The sequence below is a fragment of the Nymphalis io genome, chromosome 30 (genome assembly GCF_905147045.1).
Source record: "Nymphalis io chromosome 30, ilAglIoxx1.1, whole genome shotgun sequence".
Lineage (NCBI taxonomy): Eukaryota > Metazoa > Arthropoda > Insecta > Lepidoptera > Nymphalidae > Nymphalis > Nymphalis io.
In genome coordinates, this window is record NC_065917.1 from 1,979,415 (window position 1) to 2,003,690 (window position 24,276).

Consider the following 24,276-nt stretch of genomic DNA (forward strand, 5'->3'; position numbering starts at 1 on the left):
ATGATGATGTCCTATTCATCACTACCGGACTGGTTATAGAATAAAGAAAAGAGTCGTATCTTGAACCGCAATGACCCAGTGGTTAAAACGGAAAATTAACTAGGAGATGGGTTTATCTCGTGCTTGGAAGAAAACAAGTTACGTTGTATCTTAGTTCCTAAGGTCGGTGGCGCATTGGTGATGCAAGGAGTGATTAATAACCATAAAATCCATTTGCACATCAACCTGGCTATACTAAAACACTAATATTTTAAATACTAATTGTTTCACGGCGTGTTTCTGCATTAAATTTGTAATGTGTATTTTGTTCTTTTTATTTTAATTTTGTTATTTATAAAAATGTCTGTATATAAATATAAATAAATATATTTAATAGCCGAGATGGCCCAGTGGTAAGAACACGTGAATCTTAACCGATGAGCGTGCGTTCAAACGCGGGCAAGCACCACTGAATTTTCATATGCTTAATTTGTGATTATAATTCATCTCGTGCTTTACGGTGACGGAAAACATCGTGAGGAAACCTGCGTGTGTCTAATTTCACTGAAATTCTGCCACATGTGTATTCTACCGACCCGCATTGGAGCAGCGTGGCGGATTAAGCTCCCAAACCTTCTCCTCAAAAGGGAGAGGAGGCCTTAACCCAGCAGTGGGACATTAACAGGTTGTTGCTGTAAATATATTTAGGAATTGTGATTTAGATAAATACGGATTTAACTCGATTTGTCTGTTACGCTTTCATGGCTAAACAACTGAACCGATATGGTCTCGATACCATTCACTCAAATCATTGGCTTTTCAGTCTTAGTTTTCAGTAGCAGCAGAGAGTGGTTTGACGAGCCGGTTGGCGTGGTTGGTAGATACCTGCCTTTCATGCCGAAGGTTGTGGGTGCGATTCCCACCCAGGATAGACATTTGTGTGCATGAAATGTGGTGCACCGTGATGTCTGTTAGTCCTGAATCTTGGTGTAATTATCTATATATTTAATTATAATTACACACAACCAATTAATAAATATGTTGTAAAATAAATAAAAACAGATGTTCTTATTATTATAATAATATATAGCAACGAAGTATATACATAGTATGCGGGCATATTAAGTCATAAGAGTGCGTCATGACGTTGGCTGTCACGGCACAGAGTCTTAATTGAATTGACGAATATTAAATAATCTGTGACATTCTTGATGGATTCCTGAAAAAATGTGTTTTAAACAATAATAATAATATCCTGGGAAATTATTCACACACGGCCATCTGATCCCAAACTAAGCAGAGCTCGTACTATGGAAACCAGACAACTGATACACTACATATACTACTTTTCTTTTGTAAATACATACTTATATAGATAATTACACCCAGACTCAGGACAAATATGACATGTTCATGCACACAAATGTCTGTCCCGGGTGGGAATCGAACCCACAAACTTCGGCGTGAAAGGCAAGTATCTACCAACCACGCCAACCGGCCCTTTATTTTACGGAAAACACAAATGAAGATGTAAATTCAGTTTGGTTTTAAATTATTGCTTCTGAGTAATATCGGCTTGTTTGTTTTTTTTTATTACTTATACGTAAGAGGGGGTAAATGGGCAGGGGGTTTACCTGATGGAAAGTGACTAGCACCGCCCATGGACACCTGCAACACCCGAGGCGTTGTCGGCCTTTAAGGAATGAGTATGCATTTTTCTTGAAGGTTTCTAAGACATATCGATTCAGAAAAGTCGCCAGAGTTTTTGTTCCACAGAGTGGTTGTGCGAAGCAGGAAATGCAACATGTATATTCCACCAAACCGCACTGGAGCAGCGTGGTGGAATAAGCTCCAAACATTCTACTCAAAAAAAAAAGGAGAGGAGGCCTTTAGCCCAGCAGTGAGACATTCACAGGCTGTTACGAATATATATATAAAGCGAAATACCACGCATCACGAGATCTCCATAAACTATCCGCCCGATTGACTTGAAATTTGTCACAGTTACTCCTTCCTCAACGCTCACTAAGAACGGATTTTACACAAATCCGATAAAAAATACATTTTTCGTCTTTTCTACCCGACAATTAGCTAGAATGTAATATTAACCATCAAAATCTCTTAAACTATTACACTCCTTTATTAGGCCGTGTTTGTGATGGTGTTAAATGGTATTATATAAATAGCAAGTTCACAGATAACACGCCTGAGTCGAAAGATAGCTACATCCATCCATCCAACCATCGCTTATAGCCAATGCGCCACCTACCTTGGGAACTAAGATTTTATGTCCCTTGTGCCTGTAATTACACTGGCTCACTCACCCTTCAAACCGGAACACAACAATATCAAGTATTGCTGTTTTGCGGTAGAATATCTGATGAGTGGGTGGTACCTATCCAGACAAGCTTGAATAAAGCCCTACCACCAGTAGTATGTAAGCGATGGTTGACATTTCTTACAATGCCAATGTCTAAGGGCGTTTAGTGACCACTTACCATCAGCTGGCCCATAAGCTCGTCCGCCTTCCTATTCTATTAAAAAAACAACCTTATAATCAAAATTATTACCCATTCTAAAATTTGTTCTGGTTCGTTTTAGGTCCGTAGAAAACGGTCGTAAATTGTCAGAGTGATATGCGATATTGACCGTTATAATCATAACATTTCAATAATACTGCTGTTTGGCGGGAGAATATCTGATGACTTGCACAAAGCCCTACCTAATACAGTACACCCTAACAATGAATATGTAAATGTAGGAAGTAGATAATGCGCTTGCGCCAACTCGTTTAAAGTATACTAATTGCATACAATTATACATGAAGTGTATTGAGGGCATTTTACATCCTAATTTCAAAAATTATTCAAAACGATTGTGACGTTTTAATACGAAACGTTTTTTCACTCAAAAGTAACGTTCCAACAATATTGTGCATATTCGAATGATTATACACAAAAAATTGAATTTATTGATAGATAATAGGCATCTTTTTAATTCATAAGATAAAGAATTATGATATTATTATTACTATATTTACATAAAATACTGTAACGTATATACATTATAATATTATTAAATAAATCAGTAAATAAATAAACAAATAGGTTCCGCTTTGAAGGGTACGAGCACAAGGGACATAGCATCTTGGTTCCCAAGGTTGGTGGCGCATTGGTGATGTAAGCGATGGTTAACATTTCTTACAATGCCAATGTTATGGTCGTTGGTGATAACTTACCATCAGGTGGCCCATATGCTCGTCCGCCTTTCTATTCTATAAATAAAAAAAATATATTGTAATGTTTTTGAGGTCAAGCGGATATCGATACAAACACACAAACAGGTGGCTTATCTAATCTGTAACACGTAGACAGGCGAGTGACTGATCTCTTAAACATTTATCTTCTTTTTTTTCGGAGAAATATTTTTGACAATTTAATATCGAAATTGTAAAAAATCGATTCGTTTGTTAGTATTACTCCAAACGTAGGCGAAAAGTTCGCCTACGTTTGAAGGGGGGTTTTGTGGGTATGAAAAAATCCTGTCCTTCCTTGGAGTTCATGATTAATTACAAATTATACCAAATTACATCAAAATCGGATCAGTGTTTGAAATGTGAAAGCGTTACTGCACGACACGGGCGAAGCCACTAGACTGAAATGTATACACAATAATACATTTATAAATTGAGCTTGTATATACCAAAAAAGATAAAACTTTATTTAATAACGTAAACAACTGCGAAGTAAGGATTTATCGTAATTTAAACTCTAAGGTTTGTGCTTTGTATTAGCGATATTACCGGGAATTCCTAGGAATGGAGGCCGACCGTCGGGGCGTCACGGTAGTATGCGCTAGCGATCCCATGACATTCCCCGAGTGACGAAATGGGTATCGCTTGTTTTTAGTGGATATTCCGGTGAACTAGTCGTTCCAGGCGCTGATAAATCTCACATACGCCGAGGTAAAAAACGGAGAGCTGGACTTTTTTTTGTAGAATAGGAAGGCGGTAGAAAGCCCATAGACTTTGGCATTGTAAGAAATGTTAACCATCGCTAACATCACCAATGCGCCACCGATCTTGGGAACTAAGATGTTACGTCCCTCGTGCCTGTAATTACACTGGCTCGCTCACCCTTCAAACCGGAACAAAAAAATACCAAGTACAGCTGTTTCGCGGTAGAATATCTGATGAGTGGGTGGTACCCACCCAGACGAGCTTGCACAGAGCTCTACCACCAGTAAATAGTCATATATATAGTTTTCTATATAATATTATTCTTGTATTATTACATAAACAATAGTTCAAAATTTAAACTCAAATTTACTTTAAGGGTCCGTTCACACAGACCGGCTCGGAGAGGAGAGCAGATTTTTATCACGTTGGAAACAGTGTTTTGAGTGATTGTAGTAAAGTTTATTTTTGCATTTGCACCTTTTTTGTCATTAAAAATGCCTGAACGCGCTTCGTGTGAAGTAATAAAAGGAGCCGACCGGCTCCGCTTGCGTGCTCTTTCTCGCTCGCACCCGCTTTCAGATCTCTTCCAGCCGGTCGATGTGAAATAGTTGGCGGCTCCGCTCCGGCCAATTCCAAGCGTATACGACCCGGTCTGTGTGAAAAGAAAAAAGCAGGCCGATGCTCTCCGAGCCGGTCTGTGTGAACGGACCCTTATGGTTCCCAAACTTCACCTCTCTATTCTAAGTAGGTTATCGTCTGCGCTAACATGGCGATGTTATCTTTATACCTATCTTAGTGTAATAATCCACTGACTATAGCGCTTTATAGAGCTCATTTTTATTTTAAGCACCCTGTATCATGTTATAATCTCTAATGAAATCGTTGTTGACTGGTCAGCTTATACAGCAGATCGGGATTTACAGAACCAGCCCGTGAATGTCCCACTGCTGGGCTAAGCTCTCCGCTCCATGAAAAGATATGCAGCTTATTCCACCACGCTGCTCGAATGCGGGTTGGTGGAATACACATGTGGATGAATTTCAATGAAATTAGACACATGCAGGTGACGATGTTTTCGTTCACCTCTTCGTAGAACACGAGATGAATTATAATCACAAATTAAGCACATGAAAATTCAGTGGTGCTCGCCCGGGTTTAAACCCACGATCATCCATTAAGATTCACGCGTTCTAACCACTGGGCCATCTCAGCTTAGAAATCGGGATAGTAAAAGTTATTGGATTTATCGCTTAATTATTATGTTAAAATCGATGCGCATGCGCAGAAACGTCCGTCATACTTCCGCGACAATGGATGTTTTACATACTAAAAACTAATATAATAAAAATAATACCACAGTTTCGCTATAAGGAGATATATTTTTCAATATTTTAGTGCGCAAGCTTTATGACACATTCCGTGACACATTCCAAAATAGAATATTTAAAATAAGCACTCGCGAAATATTCGAATGGAAATTTTCGAAATATTCAAAATGGCCGATTTTTTTAATAGTGAATAGGCAAAAGTCTCTTATCGTAGGTCTTTGTGACAGTTTATAAAAATTACGAACATAAATATTTCATGTTAGGACGTAGTGTTTGGCTACGGAGTTATCTTTGTCTGTTAATTTTAAATCTTATTTTATAAGCATTAATATACAATTTTCTATATCCTTCCTTGGAGTTCAAGCTTGCTTCATACCGAATATCATCAAAATGGTCTCGTGATAAGCGTAACAGACGACATTCGCATTTATAATATTAGTTTTGATTACACACATGACTGCTTCGTTGTTCTAGTGGCTTGATGTAAGACCGCAGATCCGGAGGTCCTGGGTTCAATTCCCAGGTTGGGCCGATAAAAAAGTCATTGGGTTTTCTGTCAGAAAATTCTCAGTAGCAGCCCGGAAGTTGGAAGTGTGTACGGAGTGCCTCGGAAAGCACGTAAAGCTGTTGGTCCTGCGCCTGAACTCTTTCCGGACGTGTCGGATTGCTGTCCCATCGGATTATAAAAGTTAGAAAATAGAGAGTGCACCTGTGTTTGCGCACACACTCGTGCACTATAATATCTCCTGCGCAGTTGGCTAATCTCTCTTGAGATTGGCCGAAATCGGTCTGGAGGACATTAGAGATTACACAATATATATAAAAAAACCTCTAACGAAACATAGATTTCCGTTAATAAAAAAAATATATTATAGCGGAAGGACATGACGTCATAAGAGAGCGTCATGACGTTTCCCGTCACGGCAGTCCGTCTTACTTTAACTATGAAAATGTTGCTAGGTTGAAAATTTCTAATAACATTTGACATAAATACGAGCCTCAACATTATTTTTAATTGTTAATTTCTGAACGTTTTTAATGTTAATCTTGATAGAGATTGATTACGACCAACGTGATCGAGAGGGTCAGCCGAGATTGCACAACAGCACACAAACACACACACTGAACCCTAAGCCTGAACCGAAAGGTCATAGGCTTAAACCCAAGCAAGCACCAAAGTTTATCATGCTTACTTTGTGTTTATAATTCCTCCATTGTCATTAATAATTTTTACTTCAGATAGGGTCGGATTTAGTGGAGGGTTGACCACGAGGGGATTCCCTAAAACCATCAAAATTACAATTTAATGTACACAATGCAAGTACAATACTTGTATAGTATGTATTTTATTTACATTAAAGCCTTATATAAATAAAAATACTTAGGTACTGAACAAACCGTGACCGCGTGGAATGGTGGCAATGCCAGCATTTCCCATTTGAATCGCAATTCCGATTCTCTGGGCGAAAAATGAAAACGAAATCTAAATAAAAACTAAACATATAATCTATATAAAATCAAAACTATATATTCATGTATATAATATAATTATGTATTAAAATAATTGTATCTGTTCCACAATAAATAATGTACAAAGTATGTCGGTTTTTATAATATGTATTATTTATTTCTATTAGCCTAATCTGTTTCAAGTTTCTAACTATTTATTTCACTGTATCGAGACAATTTTTCAAACTATATTAATGCATATGATTGTTATTTCTCATTTCAGGTGAATTTTTGTATTGTTTATGAGAATTAAATATCTTAAAACCGAATAAATGATTGACACAGCCGACTGAAATTACGTTCAATTTATTTGAAAAAAAAAACACTTAGGAAGTGCACTTCCTTGTTCCAAAGGACCTCCAGACCTCAGTCTAATTAATTAATGAAAAATATTTAATTACTTATATTCCTATTTACCCCTGAAATTAAGCATAAATCTTGTGTTTCGAGTGGGGACAATAATCCGAGGGGCAGGCAGGATTGAACCTGCGGTTTTTTATCGCTGAACCGTAAATCATGGCGCTATTGATGTTATATTTAAAAATTGATCAGAATTCCACATTATTCCACACACCACGTTCATTAACTGGACTGGAGACATTCCATGTTTAATACGATATGCTATCTCGATAAAGTCAAATGATCTTCAGCTGTTAGAAAAAATAGTTGACTTGGTGCTACGGCTTAATGCAAGTCCATCTGGGTACCACCACTCATCAGATTTATCAATTCTTAGTATTGAAGTGTTCCGGCTTGAAGACTGTTGAAGAAGCCAGTGTAACTACACACAAGGGACTTGGATCTTGAGAACCTAATGTCGACTTAGTCCAGCAGTGGTTACACAGCTGTTACTTTATAAAATCGTTAGTCCAAATTGATTATCAACGCAAAGTTCTGGAAGTTAACAGTTGGAAGTACGTAAAGCTAGTCTCTTGACTCCTGTCCCATCGTATCCTGCCGTTGGATTACGAGTGTGGTATATTTATATATGTATTTGCACACACAGCTGCACACCATTATAGTCATAGCCGGAATTTACTTTTTTATATAATAGATCGACGGGCAAATGGGCCACCTGATGGTAAGTGGTAACAACCGCCCATAGACACTGGTGCTGTAAAAAATATTAACAATTTCTTACATCGTCAATGGGACAACAGTTTTGTACCTGTAGTTATACTGGCTCACTCACCCTTCATACCGGAACACAACAATACTAGTATTGCTGTTTGGCCGTAGAATATCTGATAAATGGTACCTATTCAGACGGGCTTCACAAAGCCTTACCAACAAGTGAAGTAATGTCATTATTAAATGCCTTCAACTCTATAACATCGTACAGCATATTGACCTAGTTTTTTTTTTTTTTTTAAATTAATACTTCGATAGTGTATTTTATTATACAGCCTAATATTGATCTTGTTTTTTTTTTAGTTCGTTTGTGAATCGCCTCGCCTCCTTCATTCGAAGTTGGTTCAAAACGCGTTAAATAAGTGAAATCTAAAAGTTGAAATTTTCAATATAATTCAGGTTTTCGCGTTATCAGTACATTTCAAGGTTGACGCCATGTTGATTCGTGATTATATCCGTTTCACTCTAATCCATACGTGCGAGCGAGATAGATATTTTGCACGTTGCAAGGCATTTGGTATTATTGATTTTATGCATTTCTAAAGAAATTCTAACCTTATTTACTTTTCTATAATTTCCTAACGTATATTTCGTTTCTTCTATTTATAAATAGCAAAGACTTGTAGAGCTATTCTGTAAGAACAAACTCGAAACACCGCAGGAAACGGTCGTGAAATATCAGAAAATAACATGCGATTATGGCCATAATAATTATATTAATTCGAGAATACACGCATCAAAATAGTATATCACCATAAATCGGTTGTCAACATTCACGGGTGAGTTATGAAGTGAGTTCTCACAGCACCGCACTGCTGAGTGCTGAATTACGGTTATCATTTATGATATTATTTTAAATTTAAAAATAAACATATATTGTATATAAAGCTTATATTAAAAACAATGTGATCGGCATATGCCGAATGTGATTAGCCAACTGTGCGGGAGATATTATAGTGCACAAGTGTGTGCGCAAATACAGGTGCACTCTCTATTCCCCAACTCGTCGTATTTGTGTAACGGAACTTATGTATAAATAAAGAAACCTGACATAAATGGTAAAATCATGTATATAGGTTTGATATATATAAATATAATAAAAGCCAAGCTCGATAAGACGACGGAATAAGAGTTTGGTATAAAAAAATAATAAAGGAGTTCCATATTTTTCAAGCTTGATTCATACTGAATATCATCAAAATTAATTCAGTAGTTTAGTCGTTACGAGCGAAGTCACGGCCGAAAACTATTAATAAATATCTGCGATACGATTAATGTTTTGGATTAATAGTCAAAATAAACAACTTTATCGGCCACATTTATATTTTATCAGAAAATCTGGTTAAATTGTTTCGATAATTTAATAATATTACGGATTCAATTATTTTTTAAAGGCTAACGAACGCTTATCAGTTTTTAAACGTACGATAACAGCTATACGAATTTAGAATTTAAATTTTTAAACGTGTACAGCGTACTATTAGGCAAAGGAATAGTAATTATTCCTAAAGCCTTTATACTCTGTATCAGAATATATTAATCTGTCAAAAATGCATACATTAAATAATATATATAAATTATATTTAATTTTTAAATAAGAATAACTTATAGCCTGCTTATATACTTAGAACTTATAAAAGTCTATTTGATTATATTTTAAATTTATTATCTCTGTAAACTCACTGGCTTACACTGTCAAACTCATTAAGCAACACCTAACAAATAATTTATGTTTAGATGGAGGAAACCAGGTGGGGTACCTCCATCATAAGTACCCCGATTACAGAATGACCACTCCCTATATATTTTGCTGTAGCTATTTAAATAATACATATATATATATAAAAGAATATTTTTTTTATATAGAATAGGAAGGTGCACGAGCATTTTTTTTTTTTTTTTATAGAATAGGAAGGCGGACGAGCATATGGGCCACCTGATGGTAAGTGGTCACCAACGCTCTTAGACATTGGCATTGTAAGAAATGTCAACCATCGCTTACATATCCAATGCGCCACCAACCTTGGGAACTAAGATTTTATGTCCCTTGTGCCTGTAATTACACTGGCTCACTCACCCTTCAAACCGGAACACAACAATATCAAGTATTGCTGTTTTGCGGTAGAATATCTGATAACTGGCTCACATACCAACGCACAGCCCAAACTACTGGGGCTAGCACCATGAAAATGTGCACACGGGTTCCTTTTACAGAGTAGGTTAGTACTAAGGCAGGATTTTTGAAAATTCAACCCCTATACTGTTGATAATTATGACGCAAGCAAACCTAGTAGGGCGCTAGTATATAATACATTATATATATAAAATCGAGAACAGGGTTAGTCTGATAAAAAAAAGTCTTTATTTACCAAAAATCAATAAACAAATTTGTGAATAAATCCGTTGGTATCCACACTAGGGGACCAATTCCACTAACAAATTGTCCGTAACAGCCTGTGAATGTCCCACTGCTGGGCTAAAGGCCTCCGCATCTCTTTTTGAGGAGAAGGTTTGGAGCTTATTCCACCACGCTGCTCCAATGCGGGTTGGTGGAATACACATGTGGCAGAATTTCAGTGAAATTAGACACATGCAGGTTTCCTCACGATGTTTTCCTTCACCGTCAAGCACGAGATGAATTATAATCACAAATTAAGCACATGAAAATTCAGTGGTGCTCGCCCGGGTTTGAACCCACGATCATCGGTTAAGATTCACGCGTTCTTACCACTAGGCCATCTCGGCTTTTTTGTCAACAAATTGTCAAATTATCGCAATCGAATTGAAGCGTGATCGTTGCCGTTTTTCCGCTTTCCTATTGTTTAATTAGTTATCGACTACTGTTATAAGAAGAGTATTAAGTTTGATTTTGACACAACGATATGTGTCAACATATTATCGGTTCGGTTCCGATTCGAATAAATACAGATGATTCAAAGTTGGATCGGAATTGAATCGGGAACGTAACGTAATCGTTAAAAATTAGTATAATTCAGCCTGTAGACTATGGCGTCAATGTATGTATGTAGCTTAATGTATCTTGATGATGATTGCGTGAATTTGTACGTAGAAGTAAAACTCTTTTCACGTGACAAACTTGTACGTAATTAAATAATATTACATTTGAATCGTGAATAGCGAACAATATAGAAAATAGTATGTAGTAATAAAATTGTGAAAAAGTATGCGTTGACAGCGGACGGCGATGCAGGAGTGTCAATATAAGTTTTTTCTTAAACGTAATGGCGTGAGCTCCGTGGCATTACATACTCCTTTGTAGCTGTCATTCTCGTACACTTAACAGACTAACGTACTTAACACGGCCCCTGTATCGTGTGAACCCGTTTACGTTTAACAAAGTAGGTGTTGGAGTACGCTCGATTAGCAATATTATGCTTTGCTGTAATTACAATGTTATAGAATTATAGGAGGTTGCAATATATTCATAATTAAAGTAAAAATGATGTGGAGACAGATTGGTCTACAAGAATCTTCAATCCCACACGCGCGCGTAAGAGTTCTCGGAGATGTACGAAGTTGGCGAATATTCCACTGAAGTGAATACGCACTTTTTTTTTTAACGCTAGAAAAACGCCTTACGCGTTTCCCCCACGGGAACAGTGGGGGGGTATGTGGGGCTCGCCGGTGTCCTAGGCGCCGAGTGCGCCCCGAACATCGGAATACCCACTAAAAAAACCAGCGTTACCCTTTCCGTCTCAACGAGGAGCGCCACGGGTTCGCATGCTACCGTAAGTGAACACGCACTGGTCCAGCGTATTGGACTATGTGTTCAGTTAAAATAAGTATAGCGCTTTACATAAAAGAAAGCAATGTCATTTTTATATTATAAACGTGTAAAGAGGTTTTATTACATTTAAGAAAATGTTATATTTTTCTTCTGTTATGTCATTACATGTAAAAACAAAATAGGTAATTATTATTTTACCTGAATATTCCAAGCACTATTTCTTAACTCATCTCGTAATGAGACAGCCCGTGCTTAGAAGTGTGACAGCTTATAAATGCTATTATTATAAGAAGGTTTAACTTCAGCAGTGCGTGAAATATTGACAACCGACTTATGGTGACATACTATTTTGAATCGTGTATTCTTGAAATGTTATGATTATAACGGTCAATTTCGCATATCACTCTGACAATTTACGACCGTTTTCTGCGGTGGATTTCGGGTCTGTTCTTACAGGATATTGTATACATACTTTATATGTCGAATTACAAATTTGTTACGAAAAGAAAAATCATGGGAAGTTTCCAAGTGGGATGGTAAAGGTACCATTTATCAAAGTAATTGAGAGGTCTAAAAAATGTCCGTCTTGCGTGACGGAAAAATCGTTGTCTATTTTCATTCATCCATAGATTAACCTTAAAACCTCATTTTTTATATAATACGATGATGGTAAGTGGCCATCGAGCTTTGATAAGAAATTAGGTCAATTGTACCTTTAGTTACATCGGCACACACCCTTCAAACCGAAACGTGACAATACTAATAGCTGCTTGGTAGTACGTAAAGAGTGGGCGGTACCTACGCAGACATTCTTATAAAAAACCCACCAAGTAACAAACGAGTAACATTATTGAAGCGATACAAACGTAATAAATGTAGTTAGTACTTAAAAATCGATACATTTATCGCAACCACCACAAGACCTTGAATTAGTTGAAGGTGGGATGTCCCACGGCCCCATCGCACATACACCACTTAAGGGCTTAAAATTGTAAAATTATTCTAAATAGGACAAGGCTCTATTATCTTACATTTGAGTCCTGAACAGCTTAAAAAAAAATTAAAAAAAAACTTCACCCAACTTTGGTCATTAGTAAAATAATACTGTAAAAACGATTTAGTACGATTCAAAACCACAAATGTGACATCAGTTTCAAAAGTAACAGATTCAAATAAAAACAAAAAACAAAAAGCCATCCTGACAATGGCGGCCCGGCCAATCGGGGCGTCGCAGTGCGCCCGCATCGAGCGGGAAAACTAGGTCACGTGGCTGCGGACGATGCGGCTGTCTTGAGCCCCGCTTGGAGGGAAAACGATTGATACAGATTATAACGTCACAGATTATAACATGATACGTCAATTATACATCCAAAGAAGCTTTATTCGAAAGTTTCTTTTTAATTATCTAATTTGACATACAAAAGCAATTAAATTATTTTATTAAACGGGATTAATCATTTATATAATTAATTCTATACATTTATGTATTTTTTTAATCTGTGCCAAACAAACAAGCCTGTGTGAACTGTGACGTAAGTCTACAGTGACAATAGTTTTTGCCCTACTTTCAGCTCATTACACTCAGAATTAATACTTCAAAAGAAATCCGGTTTCCGAACTACGGTGACATATTTTTATTTCATGGTCCTGTTCTTATTTTAAACTTAATGTATTACAGTTTCGTTATTGTAAATAAAAAAAAGGACTATCATCCTTAATTTTTTTTAATGATAATATTTTACACCCCAATGTTTCCATCGTAACAAACGTATTGTTAACGTTTAAATTACAATAAACGATCATGACATTTAAATCTTTCGAATTTGGAATTTCATTTAGTGATGTTTTTTTAAAAATATTTATTCTAATAAGGCAAACGAGCGAATTGGAATTCTTACACTAACAATGCGCATAATCTAAAATGTCCTTGTGCCAATTACACTGACCACCATTCAAACATACACACACAATACATTAGTAGTAAACTGTTAGACAGATTAAATATCAAACATTACTTTCATCTAAACTATTCTATAAAAAGCCGAGATGGCCCAGTGGTAAGAATGTGTGAATCTTAACCGATGATCGTGGGTTCAAACCCGGGCAAGCACCACTGAATTTTCATGTGCTTAATTTGTTATTATAATTCGTGTCGTGCTTTACGGTGAAGGAAAACATCGTGAGTAAACCTGCATGTGTCTAATTTCACTGAAATTCTGCCACATGTGAATTCTACCAACCCGCATTGGAGCAGCGTGGTGGAATAAGCTCTAAACCTTCTCCTCAAAAAGAGGAGAGGAGGCCTTTAGCCCAGCAGTGGGACATTCACAGGCTGTTACGGTAAACTATTCTATACAAGACGTCAATTGTCGGTCACGTGATTAAACGATTTTACATGTCATTTCCATGCATATTTGCCTCTATTCCGCTTGTGAACATAAAAAGTCTTTAAAACATGACTAACAAATTTCCAAGCAAACCCAAAATAAAAACATTTAAATCAAGAAAAGAATTATATTATATATACTTATCTCTTCCTTTCATTAGTAATTTGATATTTATAAGAAGAAGACAGATTGTGTACCCAACCGCTATTCATAGTTTAATAGTAAGGGTGAATTAATGTGCCATTTGTAGGGGGCGACAAAAGTTTAAATTTACATTTAGTTATCATAATTCGTAAGGTTTTTAAATAATTTCTAAGTTAAAAATATTTTCATTCTATATTTGATTATTAAAAGAAACACAATTATTATGGGAATATAATTGAAATAAGAAAAAACCATTCGAATTTGACAATATGAGGAATTTATACAAACTGACAAAAATCCAAGCGTCCAGTCTAATTCGCCAACATAGTCCTTGGTGACTAGTATTTAAAAAAAAAAGAATTAATTTAATTAATTAATTTAAATAAAAATCTTATTTCTACTTTTTTTTTAATATTAATTATCATAATTTGGACGTAAACAGTCCGTCAGTGCTTTACAATAATAAAAAAAAAGTCACAAGATGGCTCCGTACACCGTAGTCGCATCTACGCATAATGCAGGTATTGCTAGTAATCTACAATTAAGTCTACGAATATGTGTTAAAATAAAAAAGGATATTTAAATTTTTAAAAGTGTTTTTAAATAATTTTTGTTCTTAAACATAGTATAGGGGTTTGTAGGTCAAAACTAGTGCGCTTTAAGCTTGATACAAATGCAACATATAAATCTAGAGTTGCTCGTATTATAAAACATTTTACATGATATATCGAATGAAAAGTTTAATAAGGCACTACAAACATATCTTTATATATAAAACAACACTATTACACTTAACTTATATACACTTTAGTTTCACTTTCAAAGTTTTGAAAGATGTTAAAACCATATTGAGATTGTTGATTTCCCGACCGATGATATCGCGCCAATACAATGTCAAAGTTTTTTATTTGTATGTGGTCGGAATAGGCTTTAGATTTCACTAAAAACCAGCAAGAAACGTAGTTTATTACATATCAATAGACTTGCTTTGGATAAAGAAGATCGCAGGACGGTTACCATCATGGAAATCCGCGACCAACAACAATGTATACATTGGCGCTGTAACAAATATTAACTATTGCTTAAAACTCCAATGCGTCACCAACCTTAGGAACGAAGATTTTATCTATTTAGGCATATGAATCTCGCTCGTCTGCCTACCTTTATTATTAAAAAAAATGTTTCTGAAGTGTAACTTCTATAAGAAAGAAACTCGCCGCAATCCACAATCGTGATATGTCATAAAGTGATATGTCACATTGACTTATTAATTAAAGGATATTTAACTTTTTAAAAGTGTTTTAAGACAACTTTAAAAAGTTAAATATTAACACTTATTCGTATACTTAATTGTAGATTACTAGTAATATCTGCATTATGTGTTTAAATGCGAATATGGTGTACGGAGCCATCTTGACTTTTTTTTTTTTTATTTAAGGAAAGCTTCAAAATAGCGTATCACTGTGTCGGCTTACAACATTTCACGAGTGGAATGCGATTTGAGAAAAGGTTCTAGGTGGAATGCAACGTATATATAAGTTTAAATAAACTTTACAAGTTTCGAATGCAGAATTTCTCTTTGCAATTTATTGAACGAAATTTTTAAGTAGGTAAAGAATTAGATACTTGATAGATAAAAGATAAGATAAAGATTTTTAGACGCAAACATCAAGATCGATCGATGTTGTAAGGTGATATTATTTTGTGACAATTTTTATGTAAATTGTAGTATTCATTGCGTGCTACAATACGGCACCAATAGATGGCGTTGATTAATTATTTCACGTTTCTGTATCGCGATGTCTAGATATTTTTATTATATATGATAACGAAACACTCTTGACTGTACTCTGTCCGCACAGACTCAGGCGTCCAATGCATGTCCTTGATGACAAAGACGACAGCTTAACTGTCGCAAACGCTCCCTTCGTAGGGAAAACACTACACAAGACACACATACACCGTTTCCGCCGGCGGAAACGAGGTCACAGATTTGCGACATCACGAAATCGGTCGTGATCTAGTATGGTGCTTCGTACAGAAGCGCTTCCCTCCCCTCCGACTACGTCCTGAGCCGAGGTGCGATCTCGTAAGAGACATCCTCAGGATGGATGTCATGTAGAGCCCGAGACGGCTCGAAATTCAAGGCGGAGTCTAGAACTCGCCCCAACGCCCGGTGACACTGTAAAGGCCAATAGGGCCAACAGCACACATTCACTCAGGAAAAAAAAAAAAAAGAACTACTCTGTGGAACAACAACAATACGTCACAGGTTCGACTCCCCGAAAAGTGATGCTGTCGAGCGATACTATAAGGGCCAACAGGATACTCAATAAGGGCGTAGAAGACGTCTCGAGGTGATTAATTAGGACCATCTTATTGCGACCGCCAACTCGTCTGGCAAACGTGGTGATCATAGCACATCCCTCAATGGTAGAAACAACCAAATTGATGGGCCGGTCGGCGTGGTTGGTAGATACTTTTCACGCCGAAGGTTGTGAGTTCACTTCCCACCCAGGACAGATATTTATGTGCTTGAACATGAATCTGTTTATCCTGAGTCTGGGTATAATTATTTATATATGTATTTATTTACAAAAGAAAAGTAGTATATCAGTTGTCAGGTTTCCATAGTACGAGATCTGCTTAGTTTGGGATTAGATGGCCGTGTGTGAATAATGTCCCAGGATATTATTATAAAAAAAACCACAGCCCTTAGTCCCCATCAGCCCTACTGTTCCTGGCCTTGGATTAGAATCCACCGCGTTCTATTTACTGCGAATCAAGGCACACCGCAGAAAACGTTCGTGAAATGTTAATTGGTGATATTCGTATAATATTCATGGCATAAAATACACGTGTCAAAATAGCATACCACCGTAAGTCGATTTTAAGCATTTCAAAGTTAGTTCTATCTTTTATGTGCTTTCAATCCTTAAATTAAATGTCATAACTGGCCCATCACAAAGATCTGAGATTGTTACAATTTATACTTCACGCTGTCAATGATTGGTGATGAAAATTGCTACCTACAACCGATTGGTGAATCAAATTTTTTTATAATATAAAATTAATGACATTCGTTTTTTTTATTGTTTGATTTTATTTTTCTTGGAAAAGGTGTTATTATATACAGCCAACAGTTTAAAAATTAATCGATAACTATTCGTCAAAGTTCTAATAGTGAACATGAATTGTATGCCTTTCCAAACAATCGCAAACGCAACTACATCGATATTAAACAATGTGTGTTTGTTCGCATTCTTCGATGAATGTTATGTAATTTTATTGAACATTCATATGTTCGTACGTTATAGCTTTAATATTCATTGAATTGTTATTTTTCTTTAATTTGTGGAAGTTATCCGATATTGGTTCGATTCTAATTTTGTAATAAATATTTTTAAGTTTCGAATTCGGTTATCTTTTTTTAAAAGGCGTGATTCTGCGGATTATTCACGCAAAGCCGACGACTACGGACAGCAAGCCGAACCAAGGCTCTTCCAATGGTCTGTGTTGGCCTGTGTCGGTTTTATTATTTGAAGCCATATTATCGTACTAACAGCACCACACCTTTGAAATTACCTACTTGCGATGGATGCTACGCACCGCTACGAATTGATCTCCTTTTTTTTGTTATTTTTTTTTTTATAATAGGAAGGCGGACGAGCATATGGGCCACCTGATGGTAAGTGGTCACCAACGCCCATAGACATTGGCATTGTAAGAAATATTTACCATCGCTTACATCACCAATACGCCACCAACCTTGGAAACTAAGATGTTATGTCCCTTGTGCCTGTAATTTCACAGTCGATGCACTTCCCACGGTGCGTCTGTGCGACCTGGTCCACGTCTGGTCCGTCCGTCCGTATTACACACACAGTGCCTCCTTTACGCGTTTATAAAAATTCTAAACATTCTTAACTTTCTAATGTAATCAAAATAACTTCCAGAACATTTGTCAGAACTAAAAGTTCTGACAAATTGAAAGATTGGCGCCGATACCATTACTAAACGTAAATGAATCGGTGCCAAATACCTCAAACTAGTTAATTAAAAAAACATTGGAAACAAAAATTACATGTTTCGTTTTTAATATACATTATATATATATATATATGTATATATATATATATATATATATATATATATATATATATATATATATATATATATATATATGGTGGAATGCACACGTGGCAGAAATTTCAGTGAAATTAGACACATGCAGGTTTCCCTTACGATGTTTTCCTTCACCGTGAAACATGAGACGAATTATAAACACAAATTAATCACATGAAAATTCAGTGGTGCTTGCCCGGGTTTGAACCCACGATCATCGGTTAAGATTCACACATTCTTACCACTGGGCCATCTCGGCTTTTTATAGAATAGTTTAGATGAAAGTCCTAACCACTAAGCCATCTCGGCGTCGGGGAAGTAACTGTGACAAATTTCAAGTCAATCGGGCGGATATTAGGAGATCTCGTGATAAGTTTTATTCCGCTTATATATAAGTAATAACCTATGTATTGTTTGTAAATAGATTATTACATACCGATATTAAGCATATTACAGAAACATACATAAAAGCAATGAACTTCATGACCCAGTTACGAAGATCGATACCCATGCGGCGTCAAGAGAAGAGAGAACGGTCATTGGAACATTACATTACTAAATGAATTATAGGTGCGGTTTGCTCTCTACTGTTTATGGTCTTCTGGTACATGAGACAGCCCAAGCCGAGATAGCCCAGTGGTTAGAACGCCTGGATCTTAACCAATCGTGGGTTCAAGCCCTGGCAAGCACTGATGTTTAATGTGTTTATAATTACAATAAAAAAAATTACGTTTGGTGATACATTCTTGCTGCTTATAACCTTTTAGAGACACTCGGCCCATAACCAAGGACTAAGGTTGGTGTCATCCGATTTCGGTGCGACGTATTTACTGTTTTTGATTTCCTAGTACATGAGACACTCGCCCAATAATCAAAATTAAAACTAGAACAGAGATTTCCTAATTGATATGTGTAGCTTTCCCTTTTTATAAAAGCGGAATCAAAAGCGAATCTTATTTATAATGATGATGAATCCCCCACGCTTCAGCTTTACACAGACATCCAAACATACAAAGAAATGTTAACCATCGCTTACATCACCAATGCGCCACCAACCTTGGGAACTAAGATGTTATGTCCCTTGTGCCTGTAATTACACTGGCTCACTCACCCTTCAAATCGGAACACAACAATACCAAGTACTGCTGTTTTGCGGTAGAATATCTGATGAGTGGGTGGTACCTACCCAGACGAGCTTGTACAAAGCTCTACCACCAGTATATAGTACATTGCTAATAATACATAATTACTTTTTAAAATTTACGACATAAGCAATGTATTATCACAAACGCAAATTTGTTTAAAAAAATATAATTTTGTTTTGAATGTACGTATGTACTCGCGACAAGCTTTTATTCTATAAAAAAAAATATAAAATGTATCAAAATGATGGGTCTGTTTATGATCTCCTTTTTATAGCAAAAAACAAACTTCCTTTTTTTAATATTAATTTATTTTTATTGAAAACACTACAGCTACACTAAACCGTTTCGTAATTGCCTTGATCACTGCGGTATTTAAAAATAATGCTTCCACTTGATGTAAATGTATTGTTGAATGAATATAAGAAATATAGCTTAAAATATTTAAAAAAGTAATAAGGCATATTACAGGAATATCACAGATCATAGGCAGGTTGACCGATCACCGTAAGTCTATAAAAGCTTCTATGACACTTCACATAGCTACAATATATATATATATAGCTTAAATAGTATATAATATATTTTAAAGCGCAACCCAACATATTTACCATAAAATTAACGAAAGAAGAAATTAAAACTTAAAATAATGTATTTTTATTTTTTATTTTTCTAATGGTAGGTTATAATAATAATATCCTGGGACATTTTCCACACACGGCCATCTGATCCCAAATTAAGCTTGTACAGAGCTTGTGCTATGGAAACCAGACAACTGATATACTACATATACTACTTTTCTTTTGTAAATACATACTTATATAGATAATTACACCGAGACTCAGGACAAACAGACACGTTCATGCACACAAATGTCTGTCCTGGGTGTGAATCGAACCCACAACCTTCGGCGCGAATAGCATGTATCTACCAACCACGCCAACCGGCCCATCTTGACAAGTTGACAAGCATATGTCACCTGATGGTTAGTAATCACCTCCGCCCATAGACATTGGCCCTAATATTAATCATCCCTTACATCACCAATGGGAGACCATCAACCAACCTTGGGAACCAAGATGTTATGTTATGTACCTGTGGTTACACTCTCTCACTCTTCAAACCGGAACATTTCTATTGCCGTTTGGCGGTGGATATCTTGTTGGTGGGTGATACTTACGTAGACGGTCTTGTACGAAGCCTTACAAAGCGTCTATTTATGGTTTAAGCATTTTGATGAAACCTTTTTCACGGCTACATTATGATTTTTATTCCAGAATAATAATCAGATAAACAGACGATATTTATATCTAAAAAGTAATAAAGTGCTGTTCGACGGTCACCGCATTGATTAGAAATGGTTGGACCGATTATAATTGTTTACTCGACTTTTGGCCCAGTGGTTAGAACGCGTGAATCTTAATCGTGGGTTCAAACCCGGCAAGCACCACTGAATATTCATATGCTTAATTTGTGTTTATAATTCATTTCGTGCTTTTCGGCGAAGGAAAACATCGTGAGGAAACCTGCATGTGTCCGATTTCAATGAAATTCTGCCTCTTGTGTATTCCATTGGAGCAGCGTGGTGGAATAAGCTCCAAACCTTCTCCTCAAAAAAAAAGGAGAGGAGGCCTTAGCCCAGCAGTGGGCTAAGGCCATACAGGCTAATACAGTTATGATATCGTTTCAGCAAACAACCCAGATATTGTATCAAGTGTGTAATATTTTGCTGTAAACTATTTTTGATTTTGATTCACAGGCTGTTACATACTAATATAATTACATGTAGACCTTTTATTTAATTTAAAATAAAATGGTTTTATCTGACGGTCTTAGAACCCAAAGCAATCATACTAATATTATAAAGGCGAAAGTAACTCTGTTTGTTACAGGGCTAAACCACTTAACCGAAATTGATGGAATTAGCAAGCAAATAAAAATAGCAAGCTTGAACTCTTAAGAAAGTACAAGGGTTACTTTTTAACACTTGCACTTCCTCCCCTAACACGCGAACGAACCCGCGGGCGACACCTACTTTTCTTATATTCAAATCTTAATAATCTTCACTTTTTCTTAAGAATGAAAATTCAATTGAGAAAACTGACAATTAATTCAATTGTCACTCCTTTGAAAAGTTATTATTACTCAAAACTGCATATATTTGTTTAGAACTCATCCCGGAAGTGGTGTTTTGATCATTTAATAGTTAGATACAAACAATACTTGGTATTGTTGTGTTACGGTTTGAAGGGCGAGTGAGCCAGTGTAGCACAAGGGACATAACATCTTAGTTCCCAAAGTTGATGGCGCATTGATGTGAGGGATGTTTAATATGTCGTATAGTATGTCTATGGGCGGTGGTGACCACGTAATGATTGGCCCATATGCTAGCGACATTTAATTTTTAAAAAACCTCTTACACATACCTGAGTTGTTCACACTCTTTTAATTTGCTCGTTACAATATAATCTAGCATATTATATATTAATTTGAACAAAAACGTCTTCAAATAATAGCCTTTCTTTTATTCCATTAATCAGATATCATGAACCAGCTCTACGACAAAACTATTGCTTTTTTATTATTTCGACTAAACACAATCCAAGGTCTTTAAATTAAAAAATATTTGAACCAATATGGCTTCCTAAATATATTTAATTTTAAATGTAACCAATTGCGTCTGAGAATTATATCAAGAAACTTAAAGGACCTTTTGTAAAAATCATTTTAGTATTTAAATTTTATAATAAATAAATACAGATTATCACAAATATTATAACATCAGAATTTTTAATTTGAATGTAAAATATACTGAATAAGATTTTGCCTTCGTCAATTAATGTTTTTTTTTTCATTAAATTTAGTTCAGAAATGGAAATATAAATATTTAATGTAATGTCAACAAAAACGTATTCTTTCCGATCCACGTAATTATAAACGAATGATATTTATTAAATAGCGAACCATATGTATACATTTTTTTCAGTATTTTTCATATATTTCTACAATATAACATTGAAATTGAGCAAGGAAGCCTAATTACTTATCCGGATTACCGTTCCTAACTCTATTAAGCACGTAGATTAACTTTTATGTAAATATATCACGTTTTATAACACATTTTACATAGAAAATCATTTAATTAATGCGTTTTTACGGAAAAACTTCAACGGAAATACTATTTAATAATCAAAAGACTGAAAATTTTAATTATTTTCAATGATTTTGTAACCAATTTAGTGCGGAAAAATAAATTATTCCATTCTCTAAGATCACACGTCAAGAAAACGTACGTCACTTCCCCATTACATATTTATCACAATAACTAACCTGGTACGGCTCATCTGGTTTGCCCGGGTATGATGCACTGCGTCTATAATCTGGGGGCCTCGGGGGCGCTGGGGCCCTCCTCCATGGCGCGAACGCTGACGGCTGAGGTGGCTGGGGTGCCGGCCATCTGTATTGTGGCGCCCGTCTAAATGGTGCCCGGTACTGCCTCTCATCATCAACGACGCTTGGTGCGCCGGGGTACTGTAGTTCACCCATCCACGCATACGTCCGGTCTGCGTGACGATCGGACCACGACTGGCGATAACTGATAACGGGTCGATGTTGGATGCGCGCGCAGCTCATACGGCTATTGTTTTTCAAATGTGGAACGTTTTTGAAATGGCAACCCTGCCACCTGCATTGAGGTTTTTTTGACCGACTTGTTTTAAGGAGTATTGGGCTATTATATAGGTTAACAGTCACTCAAAGTTTTTAAATAGAATTCCTTTTTTAAAAAAGGCGTTCCATTATGTAATTTTAATTGTTTTAAAACGCAAAAGCAAAATTTAAACATTATTAATATTAATCTCATTAAATATTAATTTTAGCTATTTAAATTATATTTAAGATTTATTATAGTCTGTATTTTTATTTTTGTAATGAATTTCCATTTGCTTGAGACCGCATAGCAATAACTTATTCGGAACAATTTAAAATTCGTAAATTTTAATTCATTAATAATTTAAAAATAGAATACGTAATGCTTGTTTTTGTTACATTTATTAGTTTTAATTTTGGAACGTAATGCTATATCGTAATATCGTTAAAAAAATTATTATTTTGTTCATTTACTGATTTTGTTGTTTTGTAATATAATATATAAAGGTTATTAAATATAAATAAAAATATAGATGGAAAAAACATCAATAATAAGATATTATAAAGAAATTCTTTTATATTTTTATTACATATTTAGTTCAGTTATATATTATTCATGAAAATATACATTTTCGAAAATTTGTTTTTGTTTTTTTTTTTTAATAGGACGTACTTTGTACCTACGATTTTATTATTAAGTCCTATTTAATTATAAAATATATTTTTAGCAACCATTTATTGATTACATATTCAGCTCTCTCTGCAAATATGCATAGTATAGTTTTAATTTAGAATTCGAATATTTTGAAATTCGAATCTACGTATTCCATGATTTTTTTTTTTTGTTTATTGTTTTATTAATCTGAGAGCGCAGATTTTTTTTTAAATGGCTTTGACATGCTTGATAAAAGTATAATAAATAAAACGACAAAATAAAACTTGCAGTGTTTAATTTTAATTATATTTTTAATTTAACATACAAATAATAAGTATTTAATATTATATTAACGCCAGTAATTATTGGTTATACACATTTTAAATAATTCTATTACGAAATACATATGTGTTTTCATATTATTAACATAAAAACCTCCTTTCTCGAATTGAACAGATAACAAAATTACTTATACTTTTTTTTTGTCATTTCTGTTTTTTACACTAAAGTAACTTAGCAACG

General features: G+C 35.4%; 1 protein-coding gene across 1 annotated transcript in view; it reads right to left on the minus strand.

Annotated features, from left to right (window-relative positions):
* The window catches only part of LOC126779997 (cytoplasmic polyadenylation element-binding protein 2), a 79,941-nt gene extending 56,868 nt beyond the window's left edge, over positions 1–23,073 (minus strand). Inside the window, exon 1 of the mRNA XM_050504234.1 lies at positions 22,782–23,073. Within this exon, the coding sequence (XP_050360191.1) occupies positions 22,782–22,997 (216 nt within the window). The 5' untranslated portion in view covers positions 22,998–23,073. The remainder of the gene's footprint in view (positions 1–22,781) is intronic.
* Positions 23,074–24,276: the final 1,203 nt, after the last annotated feature.